Here is an 18212-nt window from a genome sequence, read left to right as displayed (position 1 = left end):
CTCACTGTGACCGTAGACCTGAAGTCATGTTGTTATTCATTAGGAGTTATTAGGAACTCCAGGTCTAAGCAAACCGCCTTATGGGGAAATGAATGAGCATTCCTTTGAAAATTACTCCTATTTTACTCTGTGGTATACATAAATGTTCCAAAAACATTTTGTCCTGTGTATATTTTCTCCCCCGATGCTACTGGCTCATCCAAGGTTTGTTAAGGAGATGGAATATGATTTGGCAGTAGTAGCCTACAGTTTGAGTGGCTGGTGCTGTTATATGATAGTGTTTTAATCTGAGCGTATACAAATTTTCATGCAACATAATTTAAACAATGGCTGTTAGCTTGCATATAGTAGAACAGAAATGGAGTAATGAACAACTTCGGAGGATCCAGTGACATTCAGATAAAAAAATGTGCAAAGGTCCAAACGTATTGACTGTGGAACATTGTCTATCACTTTTGTTTAGCACCCAATAGCAACAATTAATTTCTTCTATAGAGAAAACTTGCTTACCCACAAATATGGGCATGAAGATGCAAACTACAGCTAGATGCACAACTTCAGAGGTCTGATATGGACCTTTTTTTGGACACAACTTAAAATAATCCCAAGCTGTGTTTACCTTTTTCTTCCTTCCTCCAGCAGAGGTCAGCATTGTCCTCTATATGGATCTCCTCTGCCGTTCCAGACTTTGATGTTCCGATTAATTCCACCTCACGTGGTGGTTTATTCATACATTCCTTTTGTTCTTTTTAATGATTGACACTTCCTTCAGACTTGTGGGGCTTTCTCTGAGGAGGAATGTGTAGACATTATTCCCTTTGCTCTTGGTGTTGACAGTACTGAGTGTCAGAACAGGACCGTTATGCGTGGCATTATCTGATCTATTTACTGACAGGGCTGTTCTGTGCAAGGCCAAAGAGCAAGGACCTTGAGACCTTTCTGTTAAAGGGCGCTCCTCTTGCGAAGGCCTCTTGTTTTACTGGGTACAGGGTCCTCAGGGGGTCAAGCTCTATCATGTAGAGTCAGACTTAGCGTCTTCCCTGAAGCTCTACTATCAGAGCTACACCTCAGCTTGACAGTGATGGAGGCTTGATCACTCAGGCAGGAGGGAGAGACAGAGAAAGAGTCTGCACATCAACTGGAAGAGGGATGACAGGGAGTGTCAGGAACGGCAGAGATCTGGAGGCGTATCAGACTCTTCAGAGGGAGAGTGCTGATCTATGATCACTGCTTGTCTTTCATATCTGAATATGGTTATGGAACAGCAGGAGGGAAACCTACTCTCTGGTTCGGAGATGACTGATACTTATGGACTCTAAAAAGGATGAAAAAGTGTTGAGACAGACCCTGTTGTTCTTTAGGATGAGATTTTAGTGCTTTTCCCTACAATGTAATCCGCAGCCTATATGATTACATTCCAGTGTACAGCATGTGGCTCGCTGCTGATAATAAAAGCCTGGTGTGTATTGATTTCCCAGCTTGCAGCAATACCAATTCAGACTGCACTTAAACCTTAGGACTCGAGAGCTATTATTGTGATTATGCTATACTATTCAAATGTAATTACAGGTCTAACTAAAGGGTAATATGTAATTATGTAGTAATACATTACGCAAAAATTCAATTTACATTCTGGATTGACATTTGATTCTCCATTTTTTTACTTACCATTATATGATATACAGCCTTGATTTTCTGTAATCATTACCTGCATGTGTTGCAGCACCGAACCACTATTAGCTCTTCTCTTTTGGAGCAGTAGGATTGCTCCAACTGACATACCTCAAAAATTAGAACATTTCCTAATATTAATGTTTTGAGGGACATACAGTGCTGGGCAATATACAGATTTATATTTTTATTTTTATATATATTAAATTATTTATTTAATTTCTAGTCAGTACAGCCATTCATTTTCAGTGTCAGCAGAAAAAAGACGCAAAACATATAACAAAAAATTACACATGTGCCTCAGCACCTAAAAATATTATTTTTCTATATCAGTGTGTCCACTCTTTTTTCAAACTGAAAGCAAGTCTAATTAAAACCGCAAAACAGTGAGTTTATACTTTGGGCATAAAGTCCTTATTTAACACTGCTTTCTTTCCAGCTATCCTTTTACTAAACTAACTAATGAGTACATCATTGTTACATGACGATAACATGTCCAGAACCTAATCTATAAACTCTATACATCTATAAACCCGCTGCCATGGAAACTGCATGCTCTGTTTTCCATGAAAAAAATATCCAGTGCAGAAGAGAGTGGTGTGCGCAGGTTAAACTGAATGAAATACAATTATCTAAAGGCAGTGTCTGTTTATCCTTTAATATTTCCCTGAGACAACCAACTATGCAGCTGCTAAGTCTCATTGGAGGTGTGGGTGTTAGCAGCTTCATGCTCAGAGTTAAAACCAGGATGATAATTAGAGCTAAAACTACAGCATATATAGTGTTTAGAATTGTTAGCTTATCTTACCAAAAAAGTCATGTTTTTGGTCTTTTTGTGCTTTCTAAGTGGTTTCTGATAGTTTCCCCAAAACCTACACCTGCTTAGGGGATGTGCAAGTATATACTAACTACTAAACTCAATGTTAAAACTAGTTTGTGAGGTGCACGTTTGAACTTACACACAGCTGGTGCAACTGGCCACAGATCTGAAGCAAGAGTGGAGCTTGATTTACTCCTCTTTTCTCAAAGATGAAGGCCTTAAGTGCTGTTTATTTGATGGTGACAGTTTTGGTGGTCTACCAGGACTCACATGGTTGTTAGGAGTCTTTCTCTGTGTTTTTTTGAACAATTAACCTATTTTTTTTTCACTTTTCTTTGACATTCCTCTTCCTAATGCAAGTGGACCATCTTATATCTAATCTCCTCAGATATATCTCCTGAAAAATGAATAATTTGTACTTAACGGTCGTTTTTGGCTGGAAGTTAAATAAATGAAGGGTGATCTATGACTTTTGCATATAGCGTTTATATTGATATTAAATGTTAACTGGAATTTAACATCTTTGTGCACTACTGCATGGTAATGCTAATGAGCATCATTCACATTCCACTCTATTTATTCTCAGACAGCCACAATCTAGAACATGTGCCACAACAATTTTCTGAGAGGATGCCATATCTTCTGTATTCCACACATTTGTTGTGGTACACCTAAAGAACAACTGAACAACTCTAATTGCTTGGACATTTCCCTGAAAGTGGCAAATAAGCTTGACAGTAAAGTAGTACTCTTTCTTGAACAACTTGGAATATCAATGAGAAGATGCTTTTTCTGTTATCTCCTCTGAGATGTGCTGTTTACTGTTTTATTAAGCACTCTTGCTGGCAGCAGATAACCAATAATGGGGAGTCCAGCCAGAAAATAAAACAAGCTCCAAACTCGGGGGGGGAGGAAGAGAAGTGATAGCGCAGTGTGGTGGGTGGACAGATAGCAGGTTATCATTGGCCTCCAGGAAATAACCACACAATAGGACAGGCAGAGGGAATATGGGTAAACTATAGTTCACATTGCCACTTCTAAGAACACATCAGACTGGCTGATGTACATCAATATAAAGTTTCCCTTTTTTGTCTCTTTTGCAGAAACTTCTGGACCAGATCTTACAAAGAAACAGTGACTGAAAACTGTCTGCTCAGGATGCACGTCCTTCATTCTTTCCTTGCCTGCAGCAATGAACCAAAGACTCACAAGACCTTTGCAGGCCACAACTGAGATCAGTGCAGGCTTTTCTCATGCATGGCTTGAAATATATAAAACGTTCCACAGCTGATATTATTCACTGACAAATGGTCTGACACTGAAATTGTTTGATAGTTCTAACCAATAAATTGATGCTCCATTTTTTCCTCACACACACTGGGCTGTTCCACAGTTTCACGTACAAATTGAATAACCTGAATAGTTTGTTACATGGTATTTGATTCTCTATGTAGTACTTGTAAGTTTTGAGCCACAAAAACTGTAGCCTAAACTACAAGGAATGTTATCTGTAAAATCCTCTAGAACTGTTATTGTTAATGTATGAAACATGCTACAGATAAATCAGTTATATCTGGTTTATTTGAATGCCTTATAATCATGCCAGCAATTCATATTGTTTTTATTTAGAGCGATGCCGATGAAATCATGTGTGGAAGCATTTAAATTATTAGATTTGTGCAAAAGTTTGAGGTTGGTTTACCATGAAGACATTGCAAGTTGGATGAACGATCTCAACTTAGTAAATTTACATGCATCAGCATCATAAGTGAAGCACAAGTGACTTGTTCCTACAATTCAGCTCCAACACGCAAATGCTTCAGACAGGAAAATCAGCTCTGTGTGTTTCTAATTAAACAGTTTTAAGCAGGTTCATACAAACCGCAGATCTGCTTATACCATTTTTACTGCTGTGGGTGTCAGATTAGCTGCCACACATTATTAGCACAGAGCAGGAGAAGCAGGACAATAAGATCATTACATTTTAGTAAAATATTATTTTCATTATCATTCAGAACAGTGTAGAAAGTGAATGTGCGTGATTTGACTGGAGCTCTATGGAATTCACTTAACTCATAAGTCGGGGAAAAAAGACTGACGTTGCAAAGTGCAAGGGCTCACATTTTGACAGTAGGATGTGAGACTAGCACAGTTAGTGTGGACAGAAAAACTGTTAAAAATGAAAGTACCTGTTCTTTCAGAACCTTGTTGCTGCCTACTAGACATACTGTATGCATGCATTTTGGTATTCATCTGGAAATCCTGAGTATTTGAGGCCTACATTTGGACCAGCTCTAGTCTTGTTTAGTGTTACGGCTCTGTAAATTTCATCAATGATTCATCTTTAGAGTAAACTCTTCTGTTGCTCATTGGATTTCGTATGACTTCATATCATCGCATTTATTTTTCTAAATCATTTGACCACAGCAGCTGTCCTTTACACTATATTAACAAAGTATGCTCCAAAGTTACTCAGGATAAAATCTCTTTACATTAACTTCCATTCAAATTAAGAATAGTTGGACCTTCTTCTGTAAAATTGATCTTTTGAAGATACTTGTTTTGTTTTTTTGTTTGGACAATGACAACATATGGATTATAGTGTGAACTAGTTTATGTTTTTAAAATGAATGAAACAGCATGCCTGGCACTCCATATAACGGACAACTTTACAGACTCGATATTATGAGAACTGATTATCCAGTTCTCACAGAGAACTACTGAACACTGTGCATGTTCAATCGAACCTGGAAAGTGAATAAATGTATTTTCCTCATTTGCTGTACTCTGAATCTGATGAGCATATCATGAATAAATGTGTAATTGATCTAAGTAGTGTTCCTGAGAGGAGTGCATCTCATACAGTATTCATCTAGTGACCTGACTTTATCAAATGTATAAATCAATGATTTCACTCTGTCAAACACACTGCTGACTCAGAAGAAAAGGATTAGGCTGGTATGAGAGATTCTTCTCATTATTCTGCTCAGAATATGCTGGGAATGACTAAGAATGCACTATCATATCAACACCTTTACTCCACTTTTCTTTTTCTGTTATTATTTATTGATTTATTTATGCTGTTTGAAAATGCCATCTGTTTGTTACATTGTCTGAACAGTTCAGGATCAATGGACTAAGAAGTGAATGGTTAATGGTGTCCCTGACAACAGTGTTTCTCTTTAAAAGGGAATTCAGTCAATAAGAAAATATCTGCATAATTCAATAGTTTGAAAGTCAGTCAGAGTGTTTGATGTGAAATGGTTCTCTATAGAGAAACATGGAGAGTCAGCTTTTCTTTACAGTGGTGGTGTATAAGAACCAGGGGTTGCAGTGTTGCAGTGTACAATGCAAATATGATGTATAATCCAAATGACCAGTGAACCTACACATTTTTGTTTATGTAATGTAGATGGGGTTAATCTGAATCTGAAAACAATCCATCTTTTTGTATTATTTTGCTGTACCAATGCCCTGCATGTACAGTTGCAAAAAGAGTAAAAGTTTGAATATCCCTACTCAAATTACATAGATTTTCTAAGGGAAAAAGTTAACACATCCTCTACAGTGAACTCACTTAAAGTTTAGTGCAATTTCTTTTTATTTCCTCTGTTTAACAGGAAAAAACCTGCAAAACCTAAAACTTGAAATGTTTTTGTGCAAACCACATTTTTTGTACATTTTTTCCCCAGTATATGAAATTTAGCAAGTAAACAGTACTTGTGTATTAAAATTTGCAGACATTTGTTCTCTATAGAGGATGCATTAACTTATTCTCATTTTGAAAATCAAGAGAAATGGGATTTAACCAGGGGCCCCCAAACTTGTGGATGACTATACCTCTCCGCATGTTTCAAAACTCATGTTTTAGGCCAAAATCTCAGGCCTATTGTAAAACTATTTCTCAGATATCAGACAATGTATTTGTTACCATTTCATTTAGCAGGTTTCTGTGAGGTAGATTTTAGAGGCATTTGAACATCTGGTGAACAACCATGGAATTGCAACATTTTGAAAAATCTATAGTGCTGTAATTTTAGGATATGTCCTAGAGGAGATGCAGTTACCTGTCATTTATTCAGAGACTAGACACTAATAAATAATAACGCTATCAATCAAAGACTTAACCCCATTGAAACCGTTGGCCCCATAGAAAGCAAGAAGATTAGGCTGATGAGTTTTCTGGGTTTATAAAGTGTCCTGCTCTGATTTCATATTTAAAGGATGTGAAATGTTAATCAGAAAAGCATTTCTCTGATCAATACTGTATACATTTTGTTTGTATAGCAGTTAGAAAATGGACTCCTCTCATGCAAGCTTAGCAGCAAAAATGCTTTTCGATTATCGAACACTCAGCCTTCACTTATGCTAAAATGGCCGAAATTAGAAAGTAACCTTCGAGAAAACTTCAGTACTTCCTTTTTGCTCTCATCACAATACAATAAACACAACCTCAAAATGTGCTGATACTCATCTGTCTCATTCTAACGCACCTGTTTGAGGCTGTGGCCTACTACAATATGAATCAGATATTATTCGCTTCTTTTTTCTCATAGCCTATTCCAGTAAATTGGGCCGCTAGGTAAAAGTAAAATGTTATTTGATGCATGGTAGAGCAGGGAAGGACATATCTTCTGCTGTGCAACTGTGCTGATGCCCTGGAGGTGTCAGGCTTTTTGGTCCGGAACATAGGATGCTGGAGTAATAGAACTGAGGAGAGAATGGCAGCATGAGGGAAAGCTCTTGTCACAAGGTTCACTGACTAGGAATGACAGGATGACGCTATGATAGAGCAAAGATTTGTGACCCTTATCCACAACAGGGAAGGTCTGAGTTTAGCATTAAAAAAAATATAACATTTGTTGTTTCTTAGAAAGAAGTTCCTCAGGAAAAAAGTGACTTTATTGAAAACTTTTGCACTGGCACTTGAAGTGAAACTATACACGAGTTCTTCAGACCCCAAGGTTAGCAGTGAGCCAGACGGCCTAAGGAGAAAAAGAAGATGACTCTGGAGCAAAGTAGGTCTCAAGCAATGTGTAGTAAACATCCAAAACCAGGCTAAGGCTTAGCATGTTATTTCTACACACACTCCTAAAATGATGGGGCACTCTTAAAAAAGATGGTTTTTCAAGGGTTCTTTAGTAAAGGCAATGGTTCTTTATGGAACCATGAACACTCAAAGAACCATTTACATGCTTTAAAGGTTCTTTGCATTGTGGAATGGGTCTTCAGATTGATTAGAATGTGTTGTTTTCTACACTGAAGATCAAAATTAGAGAACAACACACAATTTCCTAAATGTCAAGGTCACTGTGTAGTCCTATGTGAATTCGTCCTAACAGGGGTAAAAGAACAGTATTTCAAGCTTTTTTCATGAGTTGTATATATTCTAAAGCACAGTATAAAAAATGTAAATGAAAAACTGAAAAAGAGCACTGATCAAATTTAGAGAACACTTTCAGATAATTGCAAGTTTATTGGTGTTTATCTAGCACCTGGTGCTAATTTCCTTAACTATCTGACAAACCCTATTTAACTGGCAGCCTAACTTTCCAGTTTTCACTGACTTTGCAAGATGGTGAGCCGTTCCAAAGTAACTGAAATCCTCTGGCAGCAGGTTGTCCAGATGAAGTCCAAAGGGGTGGCCCTATCAGCCAGCAAGAGAAGTTGGTCGTTCCAAGTCTGTGATTTCTAGAGTACTGCATCTTTACAACATTACAAACTCATTCAAGCTCCCCAAGAAGGCTGGTCGCCCACAAAAGACAAATGCAAGAGAGGACAGGATAATGTGGAGAATCTCCATGGATAATCGGTTCAACACTGCAGCTGGAATTGCTCACCAGTTCAGCACTAAACAGGGTAAGGAACTGTCTCAGTATACAGTGTCTCACGTTTAAGAGCATTTGGACTGAAAGCCCACTCTGCAGTGACCAAACCTCTCATTAGCAGAAAGAATCAGAAGGCTAACCTAACCTTTGCTGAGGAGCATGTTATGTGGTCAGAGGAGAAATGGTCCAGAGTTCACTTTAGTGAGGAAAGCAAGTTTCATTTATTTGGGTCTGATAGGAAACATGTTTATCGACAAACTGGGCAAAGACTGGACCCAAAGTGTGTAAAGAAGTCAGTGAAAGGTGGAGGAGGAAGTGCCATGGTTTGGGGAATGTTTTCGGAAGCAGGAGTTAGACCTCTCATACAGCTACATGGCAGAGTAAGTGCAAGTGTGTATGAGAACCTTCTTCAACAACACGTGTTTCCTTCCTTACGTTCATCACTCAATCAGCCAGCAATTTTCATGCAGGACAATGCCCCCTGTCACACAACAAAACGGGTAAAGCAGCTCCTTGAAACTGAAAACATTAAAACAATGAAATGGCCAGCCCAGAGTCCTGATCTAAACCGAATACAAAACCTCTGGAAAATTCTTGGTGACAAAGTTATGGCCAAGAAACTCACAACAGTCACCGAACTGTGGAAGAGACTGCACGAAGAGTGGAGCAAAATCACACCAGAGCAGTGTGAGAGACTAGTGACGTCCTGTGGCCGCAGATGTGTTGAAGTCATTCAAAGCAACAGCCTGTACACTTCCTACTGATTGATGACTGTTGTAACCTTCAGAACATTTAGTAATTATCTTTCTCTGTGCTTCAGTCATTGCTGTTCTCTAATTTTGATCATTGCATTTTCTGCAAAATAAAGGTTTTTTGTTGAAGTACCATGGTTACTTTGTAAAACACTGTTCTAGTGGCATGGTATACCCATAAAAAAATCCTTCAAATGTTGATCAATGAAGAATGAAGATATATATATAACCATTGACTTTACTAAAGAACCCTTGAAGAATCATGTTTTTTAGGAGTGTAGGTGTGGATTGGGAAGTGTGAGGCTGTTTTAAATCCATATTTTCCATCTTATCTTGTAGTCCCTCCACACAAGTCCTCATGGGAAATGCAGTCCATATATAGTCATCATACTTTATGTCGCTTTACTGTTGCAGACCGAGTAGCTCCACTTTCCTATTGTTCTGCTACAGATTTTTAAAGTGAGGTAAACTAAGCAGGCTAACAATGAAAATGTAAGATACCACCAGATAACACACACTGTATCTCTCCACTTTATGAAAAGACTAGTGCTAATTGCCTAGTTTGTTAGTGATAGCTAGCTAACTAGTTTAGTAGCTCTAGCATATGTATTTACTTTGTTAAATCTAGAAAAAGCTTTGTGGTCCAGCACTAACCAGGCACCAGACAGCTTTTACTGCCAACCTAACATTAAAATGTCCAACTAAGTCCCAGTCTGAAGATAATAGACTGGCTGGAGTAGATAAAGTGTCATTCTAGCCTGTTTGCTGAAATTAAACCTGTATCACTGTTTCTACATTTTAGGAACCAGGATTCAATTCATTAGGAGAGGAAGAATACAAGAGAAATAGAACAAAGAGGTTTTAATCATGCCAAATGTCGAAATTACACTCCAGTTTCATCACACGAGAATAACCTGAATGCTGAACCTGTAAATGATGGTGCTTAAAAACTAGACTTATCAAACTCCCTGAAATCAAAACATCAATCAGATCCTACAGAACAAGTCTGAGTCTAAAGAAAGCCAGTGGGGGGAAAGAAATGACATATAACCTCCACGTTTTTTTAATTATTATTAAAAGATAAAACTAAGGGTTGTGGGATGGTTGTTGCAAAAAGTGTAAATAGTCTATGCTGAAAAACATATAGTATATTTCCATTGACGAGTACAGCCTTCCAACATTGGTCTAAAACTTCTTAGACCAAAGCTGAATGGCTGGCTACATCGCCGGTACCTACAAAACTGCAGTTGCCTATTTTGTAATTAGTGTGCAAGTCTTACTGGACCAGTGGTTCTCAAACTGGTCCTCAGGGTCCCCCAGATGGTGCACATTTTTGCTCTTTCTCAGTTCCTAGAACATATAGAACAAACAAAATTATGGGATGTCTTGGGGGCACCAAAGATCAGCCTGAGAACCACTGACCAAACTCCAAAAAATCCATAGAAACTAGAGGTGTAAGAATTCACAAAATTCTTCATTTAATGTTGGTTGATTGGGGAATATGCAAATACTTTGGTTTTTGTTTACAGAAACAATGCATTCAAAACAATCTTTTTTTACAACTTTATTTCCATATATGGACTGTATGTACTGGGAAGTGAATGATATGTTTTGAAACTAGGTTTTCCCAGATATGGACCCTTTAAAAATGTTTTAGGCCAAAACTTCATGTCAGAACTATCATAAAACAATGTCTCAGGCATCAGGCCACTTATTCATAACTACTTGTGATGCAGCTTTATGAGGCATCAAACTCTTCAGATGTCCTAACACCAATGCTGCAAACAATCTGATTCTGTGTGTTTCTCTCACTCGTTAAACCACTCAGAATGACTTTGTTTACATCTTAAAGTCTCAGAAAATACAGGGTAAAATATTAAGTGTTTGTGTGATACTAATCTTAAGCGTTTAATTAAACATTTAGCAAAGCTTAAATCATAAGGATAAGATAGAAATATGATCAGGGATGGGATAGTAGCTAAATAGCACTCTTCTTTTTGTAGTTAGCTACAAATTTTAGTATCTAGTAGCTGTAGCTACTACAGTTGAATGAAATGTAGCTAGCAGCTGTAGCACCTACAAATTTTTGTGTAGCTATAGCGATAATTTTTGGTACAATTTCACTACAGGCTTCAGTCAATCAGTGCAAAATGAACGACAGAAAACAGTGGTTCACTCGGCTGGTGGGGACTGTGCAATCCTGACTGAGCCGCTGACAGCTCGAGCAAACGCGCCCCACCCGCTGATCACCCCTTAGGCTTATGTGTCAGTATGTGCTGATGTTCTAGTACAGGCTAGAAATATAAACGCAAACCCACACTTACTTTGCTCTGCTTTAACCTTTAGCTCAGCTGTAGCCGCTTTTCTCGCATCTCAGGAAACTTCTCCGCAAGTTTCTTGTCCCGTTCCACCTTAAATGGTGCCTGAGGTGCCAGATGGTCCTGATGTGCAATTTAAGATGGAACGGGACAGTTCGAACGAGAAGCAGGAGAATGAGAAGCTCACTTAAGGTTCGCGAGTTGCTGCAGATTACACGTGTCAGCAAACCAGTGATTTATAAATGTAAATAAGTCCATTCAGCTCTATGTCTTCTTTCTCTTTGCTGTTTTATTGTCTGCGTTGTCACGTCCAACAGTCAGTGCATCTTCAGTGTTAAAGGTTTAAGACCATGTATTGTGAAAACTGTGTTAGAACTGTGTGTTATAACGATTTTACAGCAAAGAAGAATTATGTTATTTTACCTAAAAATCTAGTTCTGCTGTGGAGCTGCAACGGCAACAGTGGAGAGATTGGTCAGAGTCAGAGTCAATGATGAGGATCTTGAGGCTAAAGTGTTTCTGAAATTTAATAAAGACTCTGAATATGAATGTCTGTACATACACCGTTCAGGCATAACATTAACACCTCCTTGCTTCTACACTCATTGTCCATTTTATCACCTTCACTTACTATATTCTACAACTACAGACTGTAGTCCATCTGTTTCTCTGATACTTTGTTAGCCCCCTTTTACCCTGTTCTTCAGTGGTCAGAACACCCATGGACCCTCACAGAGCAGGTACTATTTGGGTGATCATTCTCAGCACTGCAGTAACACTGACCTGGTGGTGGTGTGTTACTGTGTGTTGTACTGGTATTAGTGGATCAGACACAGCAGTGTCTGCTTTGGTGGGGACCACCAAACAACAAAGTGCACCTATATAGTAAGTGGAGCTGATAAAATGGACAATGAGCATCAAAACAAGGAGTTGGCCATAATGTTATGCCTGATCGGTGTATCTTGCTGACATGTTTAAATTGAAGCAGTTTTATTTCAACAGTTGACAACACTTTGCACAAAATTCTCTGGTTTGTATTCAGTTATGTTTGTTGATTTTTGTGAGGAAGAACCTGGAATGATTGACTTTGTCTTTAGTCAAAATTTTTGGTTGTGTAAGTTTGGTTGTTGGTTACACTTTTTGGTGATCTTTTTGTATATTTGCAGCTTTCTGGCACAGGATTAAATGCAGTGTTTTGTTCACACTTATCGGTTGGGCTTGCTTGATGTGTCAGGTGAAGATTCACAAACATTCTGACAATTGTGCTCTCAAAGTAGCTAAAAAGTAGCACACTACTTTTTTTAAAAGTAGCTAAAAAGTAGCCACTACTCTTTCTTGAAAAGTAGCTAAATTGTAGCTAGCTTCACCTTTTGAGAAAGTAGCTACAAAGTAGTTAACTACTAATTTTTCAGTAGCTATCCCAACCCTGAGTATGATAGAACACAGCCTAAAAACCACTGATCAGACTTGTCTGAGAACTGGGTGGGCGTGGCCAATTAGCTTTTTGATTGACAGCTCTCTGTCCAACTTCCATGTGATATTAACAAAAAGTCACAGACAAACAGATGTGCAGACGGACAGACAGACGAACAAACGGACGGACGAAGCAACACGTGAATGGAGGAACAGATGAACATACACTGGGCCTCATTCAACAATATGTTCCTAAGTTCTTCTTAAATTTGCTCTTGAGAAAAAAAGTCTACGTCAGATTCACGACGTGTTCTTAAATCACAGAACTGTTCACACCTTTGTGCTCTTGAACCAAGAACAAATCCAGATTGAGAAAGCACTGGTGACTGTATATGGAGAAATGACAGGCAGCTGCAGGAAGGTGGTTCAGCTCGCAAGCTTTTGGTTACGCTGAGTTCACTTTATCTAGTCTCTCTGACCCTGAGGCTGTTTAGTGAGGGCGGGGCAAGAGACGGCAGCCTTGTGATTGGTTAGGCTGTGCTTACGTTACCCAAGATGGCCCGCCCCGTTTACACTGAGGGGAGAAATATTGGTGAAATACATCGGTCATTTATTGGTCACTGGAACATTATTTATAGGGTGTACTTAGTGCATGTTTGCTGTTTGCCTGCAAGAACAAGACTAACTTCAGTTCTTTGGGTCTTTAATGATTGAATTATGTAGAATTTCTGTGGAACTGCCCTTTAAAGTCTCCCTGTTACCTGATGTAACCCATAATGCGGTACCTGGAGCTACCCGTCGTTTGGAAAAGTTCTTTGAACAGCCGTGTTTGTGAGTCATTACCTCAGCGCACAGCAGCTCTCTCTCGTTAGCGGTTCGCTAATCCTCCCTCACTTGTAATTGGACAGCGCGCGCTGCCTCCGCCGCCGGTCCACGGTCTCACTCTCCGTCTCCGCGCCCGCAGCGTCCACCTCGGAGTCCCGGCTGGAGAAACTTTGTTTTGTGCGGGTTTATTTTGAACATCTCTCTGGAGGCTCGAGCAGCTCCGCCTCCTTCAGTTTGGGATTTTGCTCGTATTGCCGGAACTCCCTCGCATCCTGTCACATCCTCAGTGTGCGCGAGCGCGCGCGCGCGTGCGTGTGTGAGAAGGAGTGTGTGTGTGTGTGTGTGTGTGTGTGTGTGTGTGTATATATTAAGAAGGAGACCTCGCGCTCGTCGCTCCATCGCCGCGAGCCGGGTAACATGGGCAGCCGCCGGCGCGCGGAGATTCGCGCTCTGCTGCTGCACGCGCTGGCGTGGCTCGCGCACGGACTGGCGGTTGATTCACCTGAAGGTAAGAGCGTCTCCCATTCAGAGAGTCTCTATAATGTGATAGAAATATCGCCTCACTCAGATTCATAGCATTTTATGCCTGTTGTCTCAACACGAGTCTATATCTGAAAAAAAAAAAAACAGCCCCGTTTTAAAAAAGTTACGAGCGTTTTCTGGGGCACTGGGCTAAAGGTCTTTCGGTTCCCTGGCAGATGTGGTGGTCATCAGTGTCTGTGGAAAACTTTGAGACTTGCTGGCCTGTGGACTGCACGTTTAGCAAAAAAAGGACACGGCAGCAAAAACATACTTCTGTGATGTGGTACAAAGGAAGCATACAACAGATTTCCGTAGAGAACATCCACTCCGCCAGGCAGAGAAGCATTTCATTTCAATATGTTTGTTTAGCTTATATAACCTCCACATTTACCGAAGAGCCCCTTTTCTGTGGATGTGCAATGTTGTCTTTCTACTACATAAAGCCTTTTTTTCGCAGCTCTGTGATCTGTGTCCTACTTAAACCCATGTTTCTGATTTGTACGTGTCCAAAGTGATATGATGAGGGAGTTGACAGCGAGAAAGAATAAATCGGCGCAGCTGTGAAAGATGAGAAAGGAAGAGCTGTCGATATTGAAACTGTGTGCGTGAGAGTGCGCATGTAATCTACTATATTTATGGATCACTGAGCTGAAAAATAACTTCTTCCATGTGTTTCTATATGAATATAATGAGCCAAAGCCAAAGTGAGGACAGGGAGAGAAGATGGGCTGTTTACATGGGTCGGCTTTAGAGCTGCGCTCATTATCATAAGTGAAGATTACCGGTTAGTGTGATCGTGCACGGCTGTGTTTCTACAGATTTAGCTTGGTTTTCATTCCCTCCCCTACCAACCGCTAATGCTCTGAAGCTTTGATCTTTCATATTCAAAGAGGAGTAATATCAGAACTGAACCTGGCTTCACATGCAGAGAGAGGGAGAGGGAGAGAGAGAGAGGGAGGAAAGAGAAAAAAGGAATAGAGACATAAAGAGTGAGAAAAGAGGAGAGAGAGGAAAAAAGAGTGAAAGAGAAGAGAACAAGAAATAGAGCAAGAGAGAGAGAAATTAAGAGGGAAAAAGAAAGAGTGGAAAAGGTAGAAATAGAGACAGACAGGGAAAGGCAGAGAAACAGAGAGAGATAGTAGAGAAAGTAATGGAGAGAGAAAAAGTAAAAGAAAGAGTGCGAGAAAGAATAAGACAGAGCAAGAGAAAGTGAAAAAGGATTGAGTAGAAAAAAGAAGAAATTAAGAAAAGAGTGGAACAAAGATTGAGAGAGGGAGAGAAAGAGATAGAGACAGACAGATAGTAGAGAAAGTAATAGAGAGAAAAACTGAAAAATGTGTGAGAGAGAAAAAAGGACAGAGAAATAGAAAGAGAGCGAAAGAAAGTAAAAAGTGAATAGAGAAAAGAGTGATAGAAGGAGAAATAAAAAAGAATGGAAAACAAATTAGAGAAATAAGAGAACAGAGAGAGATAGGAGAGAAATTGAGAGAGAGAAAGAGAAAAAGGAAGAAGTAGAGAAAGAGAGAGAAAGAGGAAAAAGTATAAAGCAAAAGGGAGAGAGAGAAAGGCAGGTAGAGAGAGAGAGAGAGAGTGAAAGTGTGTGTATATAGGAGTGTGTAGTAGTGTATGTATGTGTGTGTGCTGTAGATGAGGGGGGATTATGGAGGGTGACCGCCGCTGGGGAGCTTTGATCAGTGTGAAACTGCAGTCAGGGCCTGCGGTGTGTGTGTGTGTGTGTGTGTGTGTGTGTGTGTGTGTGCGTGTCAGAGCTGGTTAGCTGGTATGATCTGAGACCAGTCGCTGTTCGGCCTCTCACACATGTACAGTTTGCTTCCTCCAGTGCTGACAGATGAGCGACCAGCACACTGGTCAGTTCATCTGCCTCATCATTACTGACCACATAATAACTCAACATGTGTTCCTCTTTGAGTTAAACTGCTTTAAATCCCAGCTACAAAAACAGTGCTGAAGATTCTCCGTGTAAGATTAAAGAAGTGTATGTAATGTTGTTTTTTGTCTGGAGCTCTTAAAGTGTGGAAGATAAACTTTTCTGTTTGATCGCTGTTCCTGCAGCATTAGCAGTTAATATGACCATGCTGTCTGTTATTTGATGAATTGAGCATGAACTCCAGACTGGCCGAAAAGTCAGATTAGAAACAGATGAACTACAGTGTTGTTTAGTGACTCATTTAATGGATTCAAATATCATAGAACTGTCCATTCATGGTGTATAAATGTTAGGGTCTTTGGTGTAATTGCTTTAAACTGAGGTAAATTGTCATATATTAGGTGATTGGTAGTTTAGTTCTTTATGGCAAATATATGCACAGACAAGCCTTTTAATACTGAATCAGTGCAAACTTGGGCTGTGATGTCAGTGTGGGCTGTGTTAATCAAAGTTGAAAGTGTGTGTGTGTATGTGTGTGTGTGTGTGTGTGTGTGTGTGTGTGTGTGTGTTTGGGTTTCCACAGAGTGCTTTCATTAATGATAAAGGTATGCAGCTGTTTCTCACAGCTTCTCTAGATTTACTGTTAGCTTTGGGCACTACATCGAAAACACACAGAACTGAGATGGAATTTTCGTGTTTAGTCAAAGCTGTGAGAATATTTCTTGAGGCTGGCTTGAATAGCATTTTACAGTCTTCCAGTACTTGTTGGTGTTTGCAAAAATGTACATGAATATTTGTTCTCAATACTATGATTAAAAATAATAATATTTACGTTTGACCCATGACTTTAAGCACATTTGTATCTTTTATGTAGTTTTTTTTTTTATCAAAATAGTCCAGTTTTCAATCTGTAAAAAGTTGTTTTTCAACATATTTTATGAAAGATGCCAGGAGACATCTGTGATGGGCCATCATGTGAGATGGAAATCTTTATTCAGCAGTGTGTTTTCACAGCAAATGTGGCTGCTTTAGATGGCTAAGTTTATATTGCATTGCTGACTTAGTGCTTCAAGTTCAAATTTTACCATTTTTGAAATAATTTTGACAAGCACAATTTTGACAAGTGTCACAATTGGCCCCTCCCAGTCCTACATGTGCTTTTGTTTTGTTTTGGTCTTGTACATGTGATTCCTTGTTTTGTTTCTTCCTGGTCCTGCCCCCTTGTTTCAGACCCTGCTCCTGATTGTAACCACCTGTGTTAAACACCTGTGCCATGTCCAAATCTGCTTTCCAGTTGGAGCATTTTTATTGAAATTTCTCGTAAACGCACGCTGCACACTCTTGTTTGACTGTATTTGAGCATACTCTAAAACACAAAATGCCTTTTCATTTCTAGGGAACACATTAAAAATTAAACTTGGTTAGTTTTTACACATTTTGTAAAAAATTGAGATCATTTGACAGAGAACTGGCTACATAATTTCACTACGAAATGATTAAAATATTTTGGGACACCCTGTATACTAAATTCCTAGCATTACGAGAAAATGCTGTTTGACATATTAATGTCTTTCACTAACATCTCTTGCTTGAGTCATTTAAAGAAAATTGTGAATTTGTAAGTGTTTTGATATGGCTGTGTTCAGCTTTTAGCTAATGTTACCGTAACGTTAACATAATGTGTTTGATGATTTTTTTTATAACCTAGTACCACATCCATCAGTAAGCAATTGCCGTCATCTCCTGGTATTTGTGATTATTTAAAGTTAAAACAGTGAGCCTGTAACTCTCAAAACTGTCAAAAATTTAAGAGAGTGATCTAGAATTCCATTAAAAGTCTACAATAAAAAAGTGAGTTACCACATTTAGGATACAGGCATGAGCTGAACTGTATTGATGTCCTTCAGCTCTGAATGCAACACAGTGTAATTATGAATAAAAATCCTCAGTCAGCAAAGACTGAAGCCATACTTTAAAGTTTGGAGATTCTGCTTTTCAGGCTGACTTCCTTTGTGGTCTGTGTATACAATGTGTTCGTTTATAGCTCATAACTGTTGTTTGCACTTGGTATTTTCTCATTTGACCTTGACAACTGAAGAAGGTCCTACCAAACACAGAGAGAGACTCTATCTGGAAAATGTTTTGAAGCATTGTTATTTCTCAGAGAGAAATAAG

At 39.1% G+C, this 18212-nt stretch overlaps 3 protein-coding genes across 5 annotated transcripts in view; 2 read left to right on the top strand and 1 right to left on the bottom strand.

Annotated features, from left to right (window-relative positions):
• Nucleotides 1–5323, top strand: part of LOC108436746 — a 57018-nt gene extending 51695 nt beyond the window's left edge. For both annotated transcript variants that reach the window (XM_037541869.1, XM_037541870.1), the window contains exon 9: nt 3595–5323. In XM_037541869.1, the coding sequence (XP_037397766.1) occupies nt 3595–3633 (39 nt within the window). In that variant the 3' untranslated portion in view covers nt 3634–5323. The remainder of the gene's footprint in view (nt 1–3594) is intronic.
• The window catches only part of LOC108436748, an 87261-nt gene extending 73319 nt beyond the window's left edge, over nt 1–13942 (bottom strand). Inside the window, exon 1 of the mRNA XM_037541871.1 lies at nt 13646–13942. The gene's annotated coding sequence lies outside the window, so the exon portion shown is untranslated. The remainder of the gene's footprint in view (nt 1–13645) is intronic.
• adam12 (ADAM metallopeptidase domain 12) overlaps nt 13930–18212 on the top strand; it is a 185124-nt gene continuing 180841 nt past the window's right edge. For both annotated transcript variants that reach the window (XM_017713419.2, XM_017713418.2), the window contains exon 1: nt 13930–14135. In XM_017713419.2, the coding sequence (XP_017568908.1) occupies nt 14045–14135 (91 nt within the window). In that variant the 5' untranslated portion in view covers nt 13930–14044. The remainder of the gene's footprint in view (nt 14136–18212) is intronic.

Source organism: Pygocentrus nattereri, chromosome 10 (assembly GCF_015220715.1).
Source record: "Pygocentrus nattereri isolate fPygNat1 chromosome 10, fPygNat1.pri, whole genome shotgun sequence".
Taxonomy (NCBI): domain Eukaryota; kingdom Metazoa; phylum Chordata; class Actinopteri; order Characiformes; family Serrasalmidae; genus Pygocentrus; species Pygocentrus nattereri.
Note: the sequence above shows the minus strand (reverse complement) of the source record. Positions and strands in the feature narration are given on the sequence as shown.